At 32.2% G+C, this 20,282-nt stretch overlaps 2 protein-coding genes across 2 annotated transcripts; both read right to left on the minus strand.

Moving 5' to 3' along the window:
• Window positions 1-3,182: 3,182 nt before the first annotated feature.
• On the minus strand, window positions 3,183-3,755 carry LOC114760571 (ethylene-responsive transcription factor ERF022-like). Its single transcript, XM_028949834.1, has one exon. The coding sequence runs from the start codon at window positions 3,753-3,755 to the stop codon at window positions 3,183-3,185; it is 573 nt and encodes a 190-aa protein (XP_028805667.1).
• A 5,600-nt stretch (window positions 3,756-9,355) lies between these two features.
• LOC114760572 (ethylene-responsive transcription factor ERF022-like) lies at window positions 9,356-9,961 on the minus strand. The gene has a single exon (XM_028949835.1). It carries the CDS (start codon window positions 9,959-9,961, stop codon window positions 9,356-9,358), a length of 606 nt encoding a protein of 201 aa, XP_028805668.1.
• Window positions 9,962-20,282: the final 10,321 nt, after the last annotated feature.

Genomic DNA, 20,282 nt, shown 5'->3' on the forward strand with positions numbered 1-20,282 from the left:
CACATCCAAGAGATGGTGAAGCAGCTGCCATGAAGACCCTTGCTGGAGCCAGATTACCCACGGGATACATTCCCTGACTTGTCGTCCCTCGAGCCAGTACCTCCCCTGTTTTCTTGGCCTTCACAGTACATGAATCATCAAAGAAGTTAACATCAACACCATTATCTTTAGCCAGTTTATGAACACTGATCAATTGTTTAGTAGCAGATGGGATGACTAAAATATCATTCACGTGTAAAGAAGTATTAGGAGCATATAGAGTAGTGGATCCAATACCAGCAACAGGGGCCTTCTCACCAGTACAAGTGTAAAGATCAATCTTACCTATTGAGACATAGGAGTCTAATTGATTTGGGTTTGGAGTAACATGATAGGTAGCACTGCTATCCATGTACCAAGAAGGGTCCACCACAGTTTGTGGAGAGGCATAGTGTGCTTGAGGAGGTGCTCCACCATAGTTCCCAAAATTTCTACCAAAATCAGATGAAGGAAAAATCCTATCAGAACGATTATAACATTGATTAGCATAGTGACCATACCGATCATAGTTATGACAATAGGGCCGGTTGTCATAGTTGTTGCCATAGTTCCCCATGTTGTAATAGCCTCCTTAGCAACCTCTAGAACGTCGACCACGGCCACGAGACCCACGCCAGGGAGAGCCTCGACCAGAATTAGTGTGGCGATTTTCATGGGACTCGTGCGTAACAACATTTTCCGTAGGTTGAATCGATAGAGCAAAGAAGTGATTTAGCTGTTCAAGGCAAGATTCGAAGGCAAGGAGAGCAGATTGAACAACTACCCAGGTCAGATTTGGTTGGTCTATGAGTTTTACCACTACAGCATTGTACTCACCGTCGAGACCATTGAGGGTGTGAAGGATCAGATCTTCTAGCATAATAGGGGCACCGACGAGTTGGAGTTGATCGGCGAGATTCTTCAGTTTTGCCAAATATTCGATCATTTTCCGAGTGTTGTGTAGTTCCATCTTGAACACCATCACTCAAGACTTGAGAGATGCACAGGTCAGTTCACGTGCTCTATTCCACAGCTCACGAGCAGTTTTGCAGTGAAAAAGTTAGGCGCTAACGTCCACCGTCATTGTTTTACGGAGCCCTCCAATGAGCATGCAGTCTGTGGTGTGCCATTCTTCATAGGCCAGATTAGAGACAGATTTGCCTTCCTCAGTAATAAGCCGTGTTGGAGTCGCATCTTCCCCAATAATATGATTTTCAAGCTGGTTACCTTCAATCAAAGGAAGGACCACGAACTCCCAAATAAGGTAATTTTCTCTATCCAACTTGATAGAGGAGGTTTGACTGGACGAATGAAATAAGGAATACATCTTAGCAGTGGAAGACGACACATTAGAAGGCGAGGTGGTTGAGGATGTCAACATGACGGCTAGGGCTCAGATACCAAGAAAGAAAACAGTAGAGAAATGTTTGAATATTCTAGGGTACCGAAAAGGTGACCCTACCATTGTCTCTTATAGCAAAACCCAATGTGGGTATAAGGAATGATACAATCAGGGCCCTAAACATGTACAGAGGATATTATACAGAATCACAAAATGGGTGTACATTGTCTATTTATTTATTTACTCTACCAAGGCGGCCAAGCACTAATCCAGATATTTATTCTCAGCAATTAAATGGTAAATCACCTACGAGTTCATAACACATGGAACCATGTTCGTTACCAGTCATAGCTAGAAATAAACTTATGATGGTATACCATAAAGTAGTTTAGAATCAAGAAGCATAGGAAAGAAGAGGAAAATAAAGAGGATAAAATAATACAGAAGGAGGTGTCCAAATGAGAAGTCCCCAGAAATCAGATCAGGTGGTAGGGTTTTTAAACTATCAGAAATTGAAGCTTTGCGTTTCGATCGAGTTTCGACAAGTGACGCAATGAAGTCACAATGTAAATTAATTGTGTCCATAATTATGTTACTAATTGGCCTCCTCTAAAGTTTTGTTTGATAATAATGATGAAAGGGTTTCTCCTTCACTTGAGCCAGGAACGTAACATACATGATCTTCCTATATATCATAGAATAATTTAAAAGAAAACTGCCGATTTCACCCTAAAATTAAGGGCATTCTGGTCATTTACCATACAAAATTATTTTTAAGATTAATGCCATTTTTAATCCCTAAAATCTTATATTATTTAATTTTGATTTGGGTTCTTGAAATTTGAAGTAAGTGATTTTGGTTCTTTAAAATTTAAACATTATTTCAACGACCTAAAACATTGTTCTAAAGATAAAAAATGTTTAAGCAGACTAAAATGAAGTTAAATTTTAAGAATCAAAACCTATGATTTTAAATTTTAGGAATCAAAATCAAAACAAAACCAAACTTTAGAGACTAAAAATAATGGGCCTGTTTGGTTCTGTTTTTTGTTTTTGGTTATCAAAACAATTTTATAAAATTGTTTTTATAAACAAGTTTTTTTTTTTAAAAAAATCTGTTTAAATAATTGTTCTAAAAAATTATATTTGAAAACAAACATACTCAGAATGGAAGATGAAAGTTTGATGAGAACTCAAATCCTCAAATGCAGAAAAAGCCATCCAGCGGAGCGGAGATGAAAGAGTTTTTCAATTTTTCCAAAAAAAAAGAAATGCAAAATTAAAAAAAAAATAGAAAACAACTAAACATTTTTAAAAACACTTAAGTCAAAAAGATAGCCAAACAATTTTTTTAATTATTTTTGTTTTTAAAAGTCAAAAGCTGTTGTCAAAACAAGAAAACAAACAAGAACAATGTAACCCTTATTTATATTTCGATCTCAGCAGCCTGTAGTATAACTTCAGATTTAATTTCTTTGATTCTGATTTTTAAAGAAAATTTTACATTTGGCTCTTTACCGAAATTCTCCTTAAAAATAAAGTTAAACAGTGATTCATACATATACATAATATATATACATATATAATGTGTACAATATCACTACCCTTCAAGGCATATATGTTGTAAACACACACAGAAACAGGACCAAAAAAAAAAAAAGAAACATAATTAAACGCACATCTAAATCTAAATACACAAATACATAATTAAACCCACGAATATAGGACTTTGAAAATTGAAATTTGCCACTGACGAGTTACTTGTGCCCTGAAAAAAAGAAAATCAATCATCAATATTATTTGTTCAAGAACATGAATTGAATTAGAAATCCCACATAGGATCATTCAGTATTTCTTCCCATCTTCTCAGTTCCAATCCATCGTCGTCATCGTTATATAATGCTATCGACTCATCAAACCCTAACATGAACGCTTCTGCCATTTGTATCCACATCTTTGGTGAATCCAACGGCAACTCATTTATGGCCTGAATCTGGCTCAGCGACGGCCCTACAGTGGCTGGAACCATGCCGCCGCCGACTCGGGTCTGATCATCGCTTGGTGATTGATATGATGCTAATGGTCTTCTGAACATTAATGCTGCTTGTTGAGCTGCGAGCCGGACATCGTCTGCTTGGGAGCTCGCGGGCCGTGGAAGAGCCCCAAAGAACTCCGGGAAGTTAAGTCGTGCCGACGGTCCTCGGAAGTGTGATGCGGCAACATCATACGCCACCGCCGCCATTTCGGGTTCTTCGTAGCTTCCTAACCATATCCGAGTTTTCTTTCCGGGCTCACGGATTTCCGACACCCATTTCCCCCATTTTCGCTTTCGAGCTCCCCGGTAAGACAGTTTCCGACATCCTTGTCCGTTGGATTTAGCTTCTTCTTCTTCCATAAAAGAAATAGGGTTTTGGTGACACAAGAATATTGTTTACAGATGTAGAAGCGACGACATAGATATGCGCACATATATAATCCTAAATTGAGAAGGGTAAGAAGTGAGAGTATTTGTTTTAGTCGAAAATATAACTCATCTCAGTAAATTGTAGAATTTTATCTTTAATTTTTTTATTTTGTAAACTATTATTTCTTAAAGAATATTACCTCCGGTTCTTAATATAAGAACTAGTTGACTAATTTAAGCAGATTAAGAAAATTAGTTATATTAGTTATTTGTAATAAACAACTGTTATTTTTTTTAAAAAATATCATTACTAATCAAGTGTATTGGTTAGATTTATCGTTAGCATAAGGACTACTTAAGAAAAGATGAATAAATATAAAAGACAAAGTAGATTTGGATCTTATATTTAGGATCAAAATAAAAATCAAATAAACTCTTATATTAAAAACTAGAAGTAGTATATATATTAAATAGGTTCATAAATAGAAATTTGTTATATTTTAAAATAAATTATTATGATCTAAAATTTTGCTTAGTTCTGAAACAGTAATAGTAAAAAATATTAGCGGTCAATATCATTATTTTAATGATTAAAATAAAAATATTTATAATAAAAAATATTATTATAATTTTAAATTTTTGAGTACCTTGTAACTCATGTAAAAACTTTTGAAATAAATTTGTATCTTAAGTCTAAAATATATTTTGAAAGTATTCTGTAATAAGATAAACACTCTAGTGGGGGCCACGCACACGGTGTGTTGTTGTGTTGGCAGTAAGTATGGTTTGCCATGAAATAAAATAATGGGTTTCATAAAGAAGGGGTAAGCTTCGCGGTAGTTACTTAAGGCAAGTGCGAAACTGCTGGCAATGAAAGAGGAAGGCCTTTTTTTAAATAATTTTTTTAAAAAATTATTTTAATTTGCCTGGTTGACAATTGTACTACGACGCCGTATAATGTCATTTTATTACTAATCAGTTTAACAGAAAAGCACTTGACATTAATACCAAAGTATAGTTCCACGTGACTAATGTCATCTTAACCGTCATCATTACAATGCATTTTGTTGGACAAATTCTACTTAAGATTGAATTCCGTCAGGCAATTTGTCAAGTTAGAAATACTACTCTCTCTTTCTCATCTTAATTATAAGGGCTAGTTGACTAATTTGAAGAGATTAAAAAAATATCCTAAAATATCCTTACTAATCAAGTGCATTGGCTAGAACTACCATTATTAGAAGGACTATTTAAAAAAAAAACATAAATATGAAAGACAAAATGGATTAGGGTCTTATAATTAGGATCAAAATAAAAGTCAAATAAGATCTTATATTAAAGAGCGAGATAGTACAATTTATTTTGAATTTTTTAATTTTTTCAGTGCTGAAGATTGATGTATCTATATTCTACAGATTAAATTGTGAAATAATTTATAAAAACAATTTTTTCGTTTGTCTCTTCCCAGAATAAGTAGTATAAATATTTTGATTCTTCAAGGAAAGTTTGATTTTTTTTTCATATTTTTTATTTCTGGGTCATTTTTAACATGTTTGAATCGTTAAGCAAATTGCAAATTCTTCTTAATTTAACTGACTTTCGTCATTTAGTTATAAATTAAGAAGAAGATCTTTTTTTCTCTCCCTTAAAATAGTTCCAACTTTATCTTTTGAAAAACAAATGATGAGGGCGGTGCTCCGTGCATTTATTAGTCTTTTACCTACCACATGCCGTTTTCAGAAGCACTTTTACTTCTTCCAGAGTTACACCAAAAATTAATAAGAAAAAATGTTTATATTTTTTTTTTAATTTTTAATTTGGTACCTATGTATTTTTTTGTTTTTAACTAAATCTTTATTTTTCTTCTATTAACATTATTAATCTTTATGTAGAGACTAAAATATCATAGAACAAAGTTATAAGAGCTAATGTTGCTAAAAAGATAAAATTAAATGTTTAATTAAAGAATAAAAAACACATAAGTACCAAATTAAAATTGAGAGAAAATTAGTTATCTTCAATATGGTTTTCCCAATTAATAATTCAATATTATTTTCTCTAAAGACAGAGAAAAAAATTCTAGAGAGCCAGGCAGGTATCAAAGTTACTCTTTGTATATAATAATCTTATGTTCAGAATCATAGGAGTAAGATAGAAGAGAGTACGTGAGGACTCTTTTTTTGACCGAAACGTGAGTACTCTATAAATAGAGGGAATTTACATCAAATTTTTTATAATTATTATATGAAGTTTTTTTTATTACGCATGAACATATATCATACTTTTAAAATATTAATATTTAATAGTATTTAATATTAATATATATATATATATAAAAAAAAAAGGATACGTGACCATATATAATTGGAAGGGTTTGATATAATGGATATAAGAAATTTGACCTAAATTTTTTTTCTTGTAGATTATCCTATCAATAAAATTATTCCATCGTTGCCAGATCTTAAACTAAATTTTATTTTTAAGATTGAATCAAATACGTACTTTATTAGGAGCTCTCATGCATGTATATGAATCAAGTTAGCAATGACGATATATAATCCACATATGATACAATTTTTTTTTTTTATGATTCAAATTGATTATAGAAGAAGCTCTTTTCTATTACAAGGCAAAATTTTTCTCATATACTTATCGTAATGAAAAATTACTTAAAATAAATTAAACTAGATACGCAAATATCAAAGGATTACAAGCTATATGCATATAAATATATTGTTGTTAATATTATTGGTCATAACAGTATTGGGTCTGCGTGAAGCTAAAATAAACTACCTATTCTACTCAAAAATATGATTTGGATGGTTTTCAAGGAGATACCAAATATTCACTCATTATATATATTACATCTGATCCTTAATATAACACCCAATTAACTAATTTGGAGAGATTAAAAAGTTATTAAATTACTTAATTATAGTATACCTTATATGATCTCTTTAAAATATGCATGTAGATCATTAGATTATATATTAAATTATAAGTGGGATAAATTAGTTTAGAAAATACTAATGATAAACATAAATAGTTTAAAGTAATTTAATAAGAAAACTCATCATCTTAAACTATTACATTCTATTCTCATCTGAATCAAACCTACTTAACCAAAAATATGTTTTTCATTCATCCCAAGCTTCACATATAAATTCCCTCCTTTAGTCGATATTAATACTTTAACTTTTACAAGGTTTAAATATGCATCCACACCTGATTCTCAATATCACACATATTAACCAAGAACGATAAAATATCAAAATGATAATTCAATACTTCTAAACTTCATAGGAAATAAGCTAGTTGAGGCTATTTTAGGCGGTAACTACAAGAGTGGAATAAAATATGAGCAGAGAGATTAATTGTTCAAGCCCTTACGAAAAGAAAAACAACATAGAAACTCTTTCATTGTTATATTCATCTCGTTATCCAAGAATGTCATATAGTATAAGAGCTAATTCACTTATTTGAGTACTACCTCTGGTCCTAATTATAAGATCTAGTTTGTAGTTTATAAACGAGGTCATATAATTATGATCAGAAGCAGTATATTTAAAAAATTAGTTAAGTTAGTCATTTATAATAAGTAGTTGTTCTCTTCTCTAAAATGCCTTTGCTAGTCTTGTGTGTTAGCTAAAATTATCATTTGATGAAGCATTTAACATGTGCAACCACTACAAGGACTACCTTAGAACAAATAAATAAATATGAGAGACAAAGTAAATTGGGATATTATATTTAGAACTAAATTGACTGTCAAATTAGCTATTACATTAAGGACTGGAGCTAGTAACTCCTAGTTTGATGAATCTATTAATGCAATCAAAAGAGGAAATTCGAAAGTTAACTTAGGAAAAAGATACTAATAGACTTTGCTTTCTCTTCCTCTCTAGCATGATTATTTCTATGCATAAACATCATTAAACAAGAAGGGTTTCTCTCTCTACTCTCTTTCGTAGAAAAAAATAAATGAAAATGTACACATCACTTACCACGGTCATAATTTAACCAATTTGTATTATTTCCAAACAGATAGGGACCAAGACTTTTGATGGTTAATTAATTTCCTCTTAGTTGAAGTTTCAAGAAATTAAGACCACCCTTTTAATTAAAGCTCTCTTGAAGAGATCAGCAATACTTGTAACTAAAGCTTTTGACTAGAAGTTAAAGATTATATATTATTGGTGAAATGATCTCACGTTGTTTTCTTCCCTCTTCTTACAAAATTATCCGGCCGTTTTCGTAGAATTTCTTCTCTCAACGATTTTCGTGAGAAAGATGATATACCAGTAATGTGGGACAATTAAAATTACTTACTCTTCTGCTTCATAATATAAGTCATTTTCTCCCAATTTGATTAGGTTTTATTTTCCCATTTTGCCATTATGTGCAATTAAACTTTACAAATCATTAATATAATATTCACTTTTTTTTAATGACATATTTGGAAAACAAAGCTTTATAATTCTTCACATTATTATACTATTAACTATATTTTTGATTCACATGATGAGATTATTAAATCATATTCATATTGTGGACTGGATCGTCCTATATAATAAAGACAAATAAAGCTGCTTTTATTAAAACAAGGGTATCTCGGTCATTTTAAAATTTTTACATTCCCATTTTAATTTGTTTTTTTACCATGGCCTGATAAATTATTTTGCCCTTGACTATCTATTATGACGATTACCTAATATATTTGGCCATTAATATGCATATAAAATACTACCCCTGATCTTTATTATAAAATTTAGTTGATTAATTTAAAAAATTAAAAAAATTAGTTAAATTAGTTACTTGTAATAAATAGGTGTTGTCTTTACTAGAATACTCTCGCTAAGCATGTGTATTAACTAGAACCACTATTTGATGGAACTTTTAACGTGCAACTACTATAAAGATTATTTTGAAAAAATGGATGAATATGAAAGACAAAGTGAATTAGGGTTTTATATTTAAAGGATCAAATTAAAAGTTAAACGAGTTCTTATATTAATGACTAGAGGCAGTATACTTTTTTAAACCTTAAACTATCTCTGAGCTTATAGTCTAATAATACGAAATATTCTCTGTAAGAGGAGGTTTAAGCCATTAGTACGTACTTTTCCAATTAACAAAAACTAAACTTCAAAGAGTATTATTTTGCCCCTAAAATTGCGAAATGCTTGCAATATAATTTTAGTCTATGTAGACTTGTCACTTTGCTTCTTGATATTTCTCCTATAACATGGAAGATAATGATTATTTTCTAAACTACTTTCTGAGGTCTCATGCATATAAATGAACTTAAACAGTGACCATAATCTCTCTCTCGCTCTGTGTGTGTATATATATCACACACAAATAAAGGAAAGGCACTGAGTTTAACTAGCCTAGAAATACCAAAAAAGATTTGGCATATATAATTGTTCACCATATAAAACGAACAGAAGCAGACAGGAAAACCCACAGAAAGGACTTGAAAATTTGCCATATGGTTGATGAGTCATTCTGACCTGCTTCAAAATTAATAATCACCGATCCTGTGTGATTTCATTAGAATCGTGTATTATTAATGAAAAACCTCAATTGAATTAGAAATCCCATATAGAATCATCCTCGATTTCTTCCCAGCTTGTTAATTCCAATAAGCCATCCTCATCGTAATTATTATATAATGCCATAGACTCATCAAACCCAGCAGACATGAGAGCTTCAGCCATTTGCATCCACATCTTTGGTGAATCCAATGGCCACTCATTGATTGCCTGAATCTGACTTTCCGACAGCCCCACCGTGGTCGCCGGAGCTAGGCCGCCGCTGCCGCCGCCCTCGGCCTCCCTTCTTGATGATTGACATCCCAACGGTCTCCTCATCATCAATGCTGCTTGTTGAGCTGCAAACCGGACGTCCTCTGCTCGTGAGCTCGCTGGCCGCGGAAACACACCGCCGAACTCAGGAAAGTTAAGCCGAGCCGACCGCCCTCGGAAGTGTGAGGCCGCAACATCATAAGCAGCCGCCGCCATTTCAGGCTCCTCGTAGCTTCCCAACCATACCCGAGTCTTCTTACCAGGCTCACGGATTTCCGACACCCATTTGCCCCATTTTCGCTTCCGAACCCCCCGGTAAGACGATGCCGGAGCCGGTGCAGGAGAATTCATGATACATCCTTGTGTTCTGGTGCTGCTTTCTTCTTCCATGCTGAGAGAAACAGGGTGTGGTATAAGAAAAGAGTGTATGTGTAAGGACGTAGAAGTGACGATACAGATATGCGCATATATATATATACACCCACACACATACTGTGGTGTCCACGTACAGTATCTTGATGTGTTGGCAGTTTTGGTCGCGATGAAATGGAGACTTTGGTGGGCTTCGCAGTAGCTACGAAAGTGGGAGACTGCTGGCAATGAACGAGGAGGCGAAAAATTTTGTAGTTTTGCGTTAATCAAATATAATTGTGATGTGTACACACATTATTGATGTCATTTGAAAACAACTTTTAAGACTTAAAATAGTTCCATGCGATTAAATAGCCACGTGATTCATGTTATGATCCCAGTCATTAGTTACTTAGATAAAAAAATAGAAAAAGTATAAAAAAAAACTTTTGAATTTCAAAATTCTAAATCAGTAATTGGTATAAAAATATATTGTCATTTGCTTTTCGAATGTAGTTATTTTCTTTACAAGTATAGTAACTAATACTGATTTAGAATTTTGAAATTCAACAATCACTTTTTTGGATTTTTCCCAAAAAAAAATATATTTGATCCTAGTAATAAAAATCTGATATTAAAAAATAATATGGAGTAATAAATATATTTCCGGGAATTCACTAAAATTATTACTCTAGCTCATTACAAAATTTACTGCTCAAAAATACGTAAGGACCCAGGTGTTTTTAAATGGGTGAGATCCCTCTTCAACTATGAGTAATATTTGAAGATAGCTGAAAATATTTCCACCCACTTATTGAACAAATAGATTGCACAGGGGTCTTTAAGCAATTTTTATGTACTTTTAAACAATAAATTTTGTAGTTTGATATTTTTAGCAATTTTCCCTCTATTTTTTTAGTTGCATATACATTTTAAGGATTTTTTATGTTATAGAATTCATATTGCAGACTGTCTTAAATTTTATTATGACTAGAGTCGTAATAGATTTGTTGTTGTTGTATATGATGTTTACATAGTATTGTTTAAATTTTCCTAACTTATATTGATTAAATAAAAAAAATTCAGAAAATTTTCAGTAATATGTTTAATAGTGTGTGTGTGTCTATATATGATACACTCTTTTCATCCTATTAAAACGTAAATTTTAAAAATCTGTCAATTTAACAAAGTCTGGATTCGTCATAGAAAATGTATTATTCCTAAAATAAATCAAATCAAAACATGAAGATTTTCAAAACAAAAATCATGAGGGCGGTGCTGTAATATAATTTACCTGCCACGTAACACATCGAAGTCATTTCAGTTGGTTCCTTCTGGAATTATCCTAAAATTTAACTCAACTTTCTACTGACAATACATAATGAGTTAGTCAATATTGTTGAAAATAACTTTGTCTCAACCGTGTTGTAGAATTAATTAACCTTGACAAATACAATTATTGATTCAAATAGAAAACTTGAGGCAAATTAATTATGACAGTTTAGCGATGTCTTCTATTATTTAATAATAAAGAAAGGATAGATACACATACATCCACGTGCATACTTGACAGGGTCAAAAGCTAATTACAATTTCTTTTTTCTTAAAAAAAATTAGACAAAACTGTTATTTATTTGTTATGACTACAAGCTAATTAGCCTAAATTATTTAATTTGTTTCTCAAATTATTCCTATTATTTTCCCCTATCAAGAGAGTTTTTTGAAGAAACAGTTATATATTTTTGAACAAATAGCTAACTTAACTAATTTATTTAATTTTAATAAATTAATTATCTAATTTCTGTGTATATATAGAAGCAAAGAACTATAATATGTTATCATCATAAAAAAAAGTGATAATTTTATGAAAAAAAATAAATAACAAGATCCAAATCACTCGCATTAAATCTAAAAAGTTCAATTTGAACAAAACAATGCGTAAAAATATTTTCAATATCGACGGTTTGTGGATGAACCGTACAAGAAAGTACAAAACTTAAATGAGGAAAGTGGTGAGGTTGTGAGTAGGTGCAGACGTGTAGGGTGTGGTGTGGACCATGAAAGGACTTGATCCAGCTGTTCTTTCCTAATAATAACAAATTTATCAGCTGTAATGGAAAACTGTAAATCCCATATCTCCAATTTCAAATATATCCACATCAATCACAACATTTTTCATAAAAAGAGACCTAATTATATAATCAAGTTTAATTTAATACTCCTCCTATGATCCTGTATATCTTTTTTTATGGGAGCTAATTAAAGGATTAATTATAGTGACAACATAAGACACAGTTACTTTGTCTCCCAACTTTATAATTGTTTCTTTAATTTATTTTTATAACCCTGTCTATAAAGTAGAGAGAATATATTTACTTTGATATAAGTCATTTCAATAATATACATGTACAATTCTACTTCTACTTTGATTGTTATTTTCTTGAACTTCTCATTAAAGTGTATATATATTAAACAAAAATAAAATTAAAAAGTTATTAAATTTTAAGACATAGATAGTAAGATTTAGGATTTTTTAAAATTTTTTGGTTCTATTTCTAAGTAACATTATTAAATTTTTAGAATGAATACATTATTTTATCCTTTATTTATTATTGTGTATATATTTTTTTGTCTTAATTTTGGTGAAATATTTTGAAAGTACATTATAAATAAGACCATGGAAGTGTCCTATTAATTGCACATATGAAAGGGTTTCCATGAAAGAGTATTTCTTTGGTTCTATTTATAAGGTATTCTAAAGAAATTTTTTTTCGGGGTCCTATTTATAAGTCGCATTAAGCATGAATATACTATTTTACCTTTTATTTATTATTATGCATACATATATTTTTGGAGAGTGTATATATTGAATATGGTTAAAGTTGAAAATTTGTTTAATTTTAACCAATAATTAATGAGATTTAAGATTTTTCTTGATTCTGGAGAAACATATTGGAAGTGATTTATAAAGAAAATTAGATGAGTAATTTTTAATACAAATAATTAAAAGATAAAGTAGAATTCAATAATCTAATATTATTTTTCCAGTAACATCCACTATGTTAATCTTATTTATGATGCATCCAAACATCCTGATGTTATTTTCATGATACATCTAGCATCTCATGATGCTATTGTCCTGTTACATTTAGCACCCTAATCTTTTTTGAAGATTAAGGATGCTAGATACACTATAAAGAAGATTGATGTGTAGGAAACATCAGGAAAATAATACCACAGGTAGGATGCAGTATTAATAGGATCAAACACTAGATGTAATTAAAAAATAATATTAGGGTGTTGAATGATGCTTTACCGATTATTAAAATTACATTTAAGTAAATCAACATATATTTTTTAACAAATAACTAAATTAATTTTTCTTGATCTCTGTTGTTTTTAATTAGCAGGGCAAGCACTAATGGCTTGATATTATAAGTAGGATTAAATAAGCAACTAAGATAATATTAGGTTGAATAATATTTATGAGGCAAATACTAATTGGAAAATAATATGAGAATGTAGGTTCACTACTACAAAAGAGGGTATTTTCATCTCTCATTTTTGTCTGTTTTTTAATACAGAGGAAAAAAGGTCACTATACTTGTCTATTATGACAAAACAGACGAATATATACACACATACTCGTCTGTTACACTCTAACAGATGAATATGTGTGTACATACTTGTTTGTTATGCTCTAATAGACGAGTGTATACACAAATACTAGTTTGTTATAGCGTACGAAAGACTTTTTACTTTAAATTTTGAATTTTCAGAATGTAGCGCCATTTTTTCATCAGATCAGAGCAAACCCAAGTAGCAGTTTTTCTTTTTCTCCTCTTCTCATTCGCCACTTTCTCCCCCTTCCTCTCTTCTCATGTGACAACCAACATTCTTCTCTCTTCTTTTTTTTGGCTGACAATAGCTCCTCCTCTATTCTCTTTCTTGGCGATGCGACAGCTTGACTAAACAGTAAACTCAATGGCCAGCCTCTCTTCTCAATACAGATAGCTCCTCCTCTCTTCTCTTGTGTGCTTGATAACACTCTCTCCTTCTTTTTCCACGGCTTTAGCTTTGCAAGAGGCAAGTTATGTGGTTTGGTGTTGAATGTTTTGGTTGTGTGGGACAATTATATAGGTGTTGAAAGTGATTGTTTGGGTACTTTGGTATTGAAAATTTTCTATTTAAATTAATTGTTAGTGAATAATAGCTTTGGAAAGCAATGATAGTGATTAGGAAAGCATATTAAGATTAAAAGGATATTAAATTTGTTTAAGTATTAATACACATAAAGTGTTTGTGAAAATGTCAAAGAGAGAAAATTTATGGGAATATGATAGTTAATTAAGTTTCTTCAATGATTAATCTCTATACTAAATTTTAGAAAGGTATGGGATTCTAAAAGTTAAAATATGTATTTAAATAAGTTAGGATGTCATTAGATTTTTTTAGTTTTAAACTTTCTTGTGTTATATGACTGAGTTAAGGTGTTTATTTTTTTTTTCCTTAACTAAGCTAATTTAGATGTTATTGTTGTCATTTGCTTGACTCTTAAAATTGTGATTTGTATGGAAAGTGTAACATGATTTGGTTTTACTGAATTACTGTCATTGTTGCTTTGTTTTGAATTTATTTCATACACTTTAGAATTACAGGTTATAATAAAAATTGACAATGCAAATAATTTTACCTTTTTTTTAAAAAAGTCACTATATTCGTTTGTTCAGGCTTGAACAGACGAATATGTGGCACCATATTCGTTATTCATCTGTTAGAAATAGATAAATATTTAACTTTTACCTACGTCTCTTTTGTCTACGTTCCCTTTTAAATAGATGAAAATTTTTTTTTTAGAACAGATGAAAATGGATCTTTTTTTAGCAGTGGATGCACGAATTGGTTTTGAATTGAGCACGTATAATTTTAGGTTCCATATAGTTGTGGTTGAAGATAAATTAATTTTGTTAACTAAAACTCTATAAATTAATTATTAGAAAATGTCATACTTCCACCGTCTTGATTAAGAAGTTTTTTTTTTTGGAAATTATTTCATACTTTATAATATAACATGTTTTGCAGAAAACAATGATTCATTAATTACTTTGTTAAAAATGCCCTTAATTAACTAAGTATGACGACTTATTAAAAGCTAGTTTTTTTTTTAAAAAAAACAGAATTAAGAGTTAGTAGTAAGGGAAAATCCCATATAAATACCTATTGGATTCTAAAATCCTAAATAAGTCACTCTAATTTCACAAAAGACAAATAACCCTATAAGTATTAAATTGGAACTAGCAAATCCTCTCCTATGCGATGCGCGAAAGCATATACATATGGCAACACGTCATGAACAGGCCAACAATTTCCACAGCAACAAAATGGTAATTATTCAAACAAATGCACCAAATGTACATTGCAGTCACAAAAAGCAACTACGATTAACAAAAAAATAGTCCCACAAACTAAAAGGAAGATCCTATCTGAGATAATGAATTAAGATTGTGTTCATGAAGATGGAGGAGCCTTGGGATAGTTGATAAATTAAGGAATAGGGACTATTGGAAAAAATGTGGTAGGCCTTTTATATATCAACACTACTACAAAAAAGATATTTGAAGGCAGTTAAAATAAGTTTTTTACAGTGGTTTTGAGAGCGATATTTATGCTATCGATATAAAATATAGAGGATTTTATGCAGTTTAAGAACAGCCATGGTGTATGACTTTTCACGGTGGTTATATAAATAACCGCGATGAATTTTTTTTTTTTAAAGTTTACCTTTTATTTTATTGATTAGGATAGAACGAGGGAACAAAGCCCCAGAGGAAGGGGTTCGAGAATCAATCAACCAATAACCTGTTACCAACCAAAAGCATTCTGATAAAGCAAACGTAGATTCTTTGCTGCTGTAATTGCACCAATTAGTTTTGCCTTCAACTACCAGATCGAAACCACTGAGATTTAATAAAAGTAAAATCAAAGACTCAGATATGGTAAAATTCATGAATTTCAAGCGGTCAAACTTTGATCTATAAAATGAGGGAGAGAGAAATCAGATCTATTCAAGCTTTTAAGTATCAAAGTATGTTTAAGCAAGGAGAGGAACAAAAACCAGATCTATTTAAATTCAGAACAAACATCATATTTTTAATCAAAGAAAACAACTAAACCACAAAACTATGAAACCCACAGAAAGAATAGAGGAGAAAGGGCAAAAAAAACTCACAAATAAGAATAAAGAGGATGACATGATGGCAGCGGCGACAACAACAGTGACAATGACTATGATGGAAAAAACATGGTGGAGACGATAGAAGTAAAGGATAAACGCTAGTAAAGGTAGGAGGAGGGAGAAAATCAAGTGGAACGGTAATGGGGGACCATAAGCTCTAACTGTGAAAAATAAAAACTATTGCACAATGGATATGATTTTAAAAATAAACTTTTTAAGGCGGTTTTTAAAATTTACAGCGGTTTTCTGGATAACCGCAATGACAAGTAAAATTTACTTTCCTATAATTATAAAAATACCACTGTCATTTTTTTAACAGGGTTTTTTCTGATGACCACTATAAATTAATGTCGTGAAAACTCTTTTTTATAGTAGTGCAACCAGAAGTTGCTGGATGGACAGACCCATATAACGTGTGTGTATTGAAAGTAGTGGTGCATATTCCAATAAGTTTATTTGGTTGGTATCCGAGCATATATTATGTCTAGTTGTCTAAATATACCAGATCCTTGTATGTTCAGCATTAAGGAAGAGTGTGTTCATAATGCTGGTTTAAAGTTTAAATAGAATTTGCTTGTCGAGATCCACTTGGATGATAAAAAATAAGCAGGGGGGTTAATTTAGAAATCATTTAGATGCTACCAGAAAAGTTAAGTATGTTCTTTTCCACTAACTCCATTGAATTTGTCTACATACTCAATGGCGGCAAGAGCATAGCATGGCATTGAAACCTCTGGCTGTGAAAGGATAATGACAGACTATATCAATACACTCAACATTTCCTGACCAAAATATTCAGCAAGTAACAATTTGCCAGACACGTCCAGCAACCACGTTATACAATTAGATACAAATTAAAGCCATTAAAACCACTACACTATAGCTGAATCAACTGAACCACAGCTATAGGGGACTACTGCAACCAAGTTGATATCTCTTCACGTACTCCCAAGACATGACTATAGCTTCCTAGAGGCCAAATTTTAAATAGCGCCATTTCAAACAGAAGATAAAACTAGCGCAGCATACAAATATGGGAAAATGACCAAAAAAAAAGAAGTTGAAAATTTGTAAATGTCAAATAACGAATGCCAACAAAAATTTCTTCTCATTTGAAAATTCAATATTGTCAATGTCAAATAAAGTGTTGTTATCGAGCCTGATTTGAGATTTAGTAATTTCTAGTTTCCTTCTTTGTTATTCTCCCTACAATTATCACGTCAAACAAAGCTGCTGCACCATGCGGTTAACATGTACTTCATCAGTAAATGACAGTACCATTTTACCTGGTTATGATCGATGAGAACTCCTGGTGAAAACCTTTGGCATCATATACACGGGGCATGATATTGACAAAATTTAGAGGAAAAAACCACAGGATAAAATCTTTGGCATGATATCCAGAGAATAAAAGGATGGGTAAGTATCCAACTTTTGAAATCATTTAGAAAATAACTCATTGAATCGCTAGTGACTGATGATGTAAGTTAACTAACACGACGAATACTAATGACAGCTTGCCACGTAAGTAATGCTAAAGTTATTAATGGTATTTGGTCTCATTAAATTGGAAAATATTATGGCTGCCTATGTCGTAAAGTGTGGCAGCTGAGAGTGTTAGGGATGCTACAAGCGCTTAACAACTAATTGGAGAACTAATATTGAAGGTAAAAAAAATGATAAACCCGCACGTAGACCAATCATACCGCAATATGCGTGTCAATTTATCAGACAAGTGCCATGATCCTACAGCCAATTCCTTTCAAACCAGCGGGTAAACATATTATGGAACAGTGACATATCTGACAACAAAGGCACACATTTCGGACAGCAAAAAATAAATCACTATGCTTTTATTGACAGCAAAGGTTCATACTTGGACTACTACAAAAAGTTTTAACTGCTCAAGAATACAAAAGTTTGCACAAATGTACAAGAAGATCACAAAAAGTACCATGTGACGGAAAAACATGCCACATATACAATCACATTTCAAGGGAAATCTTACATATGCACGAATCCGCTAGAAAATCATGCTAAGAGATACTACTCACTACTACCACTCCGGAAAAGTGAAATTCAAACTACTTTCTGCACAAAGTTTGCTGAATGTTCGGCTTGTCCTAAAAAATTATAACCCACACTCAACTGCAACTGGCGGGTAACCATGATGTGATTTGAACTCAAGATTTAGTGGCTTCTCTAATGGAAACAATGAAATAAAATATCATAACCTTTTTTTTTTTTTTTACCTGGAAATATCATAACCTTAAGGTGACTACAGTAAGTTTTCTATGAAGTAAATATCAAACTCAGTGTCGTGAGCTTAAGGAGGGTACAATAAGTATTATTTGAAAATGTGTTTTTTAAGACTTCAGATGAATGGTTTTTGCTGATATGCTGATAGGCTTCGTTACAATCATGTTGTTCTACACATTTTTACTTTTTTTTTTTTGCCTAATTCCTCTGAATTAATATTGCAAACCTTCAGTCTGATTCTTGTTCACACGTCTTTGTAAGTGAATTTTTCATCATGTGAGTTTCCAATCTTCAGTGAGGCCATAAACGAAAGCTCTAGAGAAGAATGTCTTCATAGTATATATTATAGTCACCCCATTAAACAACCAGATATAAACAACGTAAGATAGGTTCCACAGAGCAGCACCCTGGTTAAAAGCTTCAAGACAACGTCTCAAACTCTTCCATCCAACAAACGTGTTCTCCTAACGGCCATGATCTCAGTAAATGTAGGATTGCAAAAGACTTTGATCGCGCTAACGTGATTATGGAGAGATAAATTTTCTGGCACAAGATTTAAAACACAATGAATAACATTAATCAGAAGGTAAAAAGACAAAGTACAATGGTAGGCACACGGTAAGGAACATGTCTCCCTTCTGGCACCTTGGTTCTTCTTCACCAGAGCATAGTTGACCAGCATCACCATCCTATGCATTCTCTTCAAGCGGATGTAAGACTTCCATGCTTCCTCGGCGCAGTCTCCAAATAGGACACAGCGAATCCTATCTCCCCTGAAATAAATTTTCCTGAACGCTTAGAAGAAAAGCATACTCTGCCCAAAAAAAGAAAAAAGGAGAAACCAAATCATAGGAAGCAATGACGTACTATGTGTCCCTTATCACAAAAGTCAGAACATGAGTGAGAATGCCCTTCACCCTTGCCTACTTTGCCTTCTCGATACTCACAAGCAGTCCAAATATGACTGAAAGTATGTTCAACTCATAATGGACTGTTAGAAGTTTTGATAGATATTCAAATAATCTCATTGGAATAAAAATAAATCCATCCTTGGTGGATTAGACCCAAGCCCAAGAGGCTTGAGGTTTAGATGTGATTTACTGAAAGATCAGGGTTCATATTAGTAAAACGGCCCATTTTTTGTTTATTTGAAAAATTATTAAGGAGGGAACAATTTTTCTAAGTGGAGAAAACCTTGCAAAACAGTTGAAGATATATCTGAGTGGATTGCTCTTAACTGAATGATCAAGAAAACACAAGAGACTCTCCTTTCTCTGCATTTATTGTACATCAAAAATCCAACTCCTTTTATGTGATCAGATTACGCATAGGTACCTAGAGTAATCATCTGTATTCTAGGTACGTCCAAAAACCCTCAAATCTAAAGAAGTAAACTCACCCTTGACACCAGCAGAAGTACCTCTCCGTATATTGCATCAACAAACCAAAAGTGGGAACAGGAAATCTGGTTCCTGTACCAAGGTGCTATGGAGCAGGATGACATGGTGCTTTGGAGAGATTCCCTCTCCACCTACACCTATATGATGAAGTACTGCAGCAGGTAAACATTCCCATCCACAAGCATGTTGAAGAAACGATTGATCAACTCATCCACTACAAGCCTAGGAAGCATCCTTGTATGCTGGAGATACAAAAGTTAAGTGAAATCAACAGCTGGCCATAAAAAAAAGTACGGTAACAATGAAGGAATATACGGTGTTAGCACTAATAACTTACATTCTCATGGAACACAATCATGTCGTAGCTCGTCCTCATGAAGACCGTGTCAACCTTCACAACAACCTTCCACCTATCAATAGAAGTAGTAACCTCATCGTGCCTGTCATATTCAAAAGCCATGAAAAG

The sequence above is a fragment of the Neltuma alba genome, unplaced genomic scaffold (genome assembly GCF_004799145.2).
Source record: "Neltuma alba isolate B1F8T4 unplaced genomic scaffold, ASM479914v2 tig00010999_pilon, whole genome shotgun sequence".
Classification (NCBI taxonomy): Eukaryota; Viridiplantae; Streptophyta; class Magnoliopsida; order Fabales; family Fabaceae; genus Neltuma; species Neltuma alba.

Excerpts from the sequence above, each read along its gene's own strand:
- LOC114760571 (XM_028949834.1), bottom strand. The coding sequence starts at position 3,755 with ATGGAAGAAGAAGAAGCTAAATCCAACGGACAAGGATGTCGGAAACTG.
- LOC114760572 (XM_028949835.1), bottom strand. The coding sequence starts at position 9,961 with ATGGAAGAAGAAAGCAGCACCAGAACACAAGGATGTATCATGAATTCT.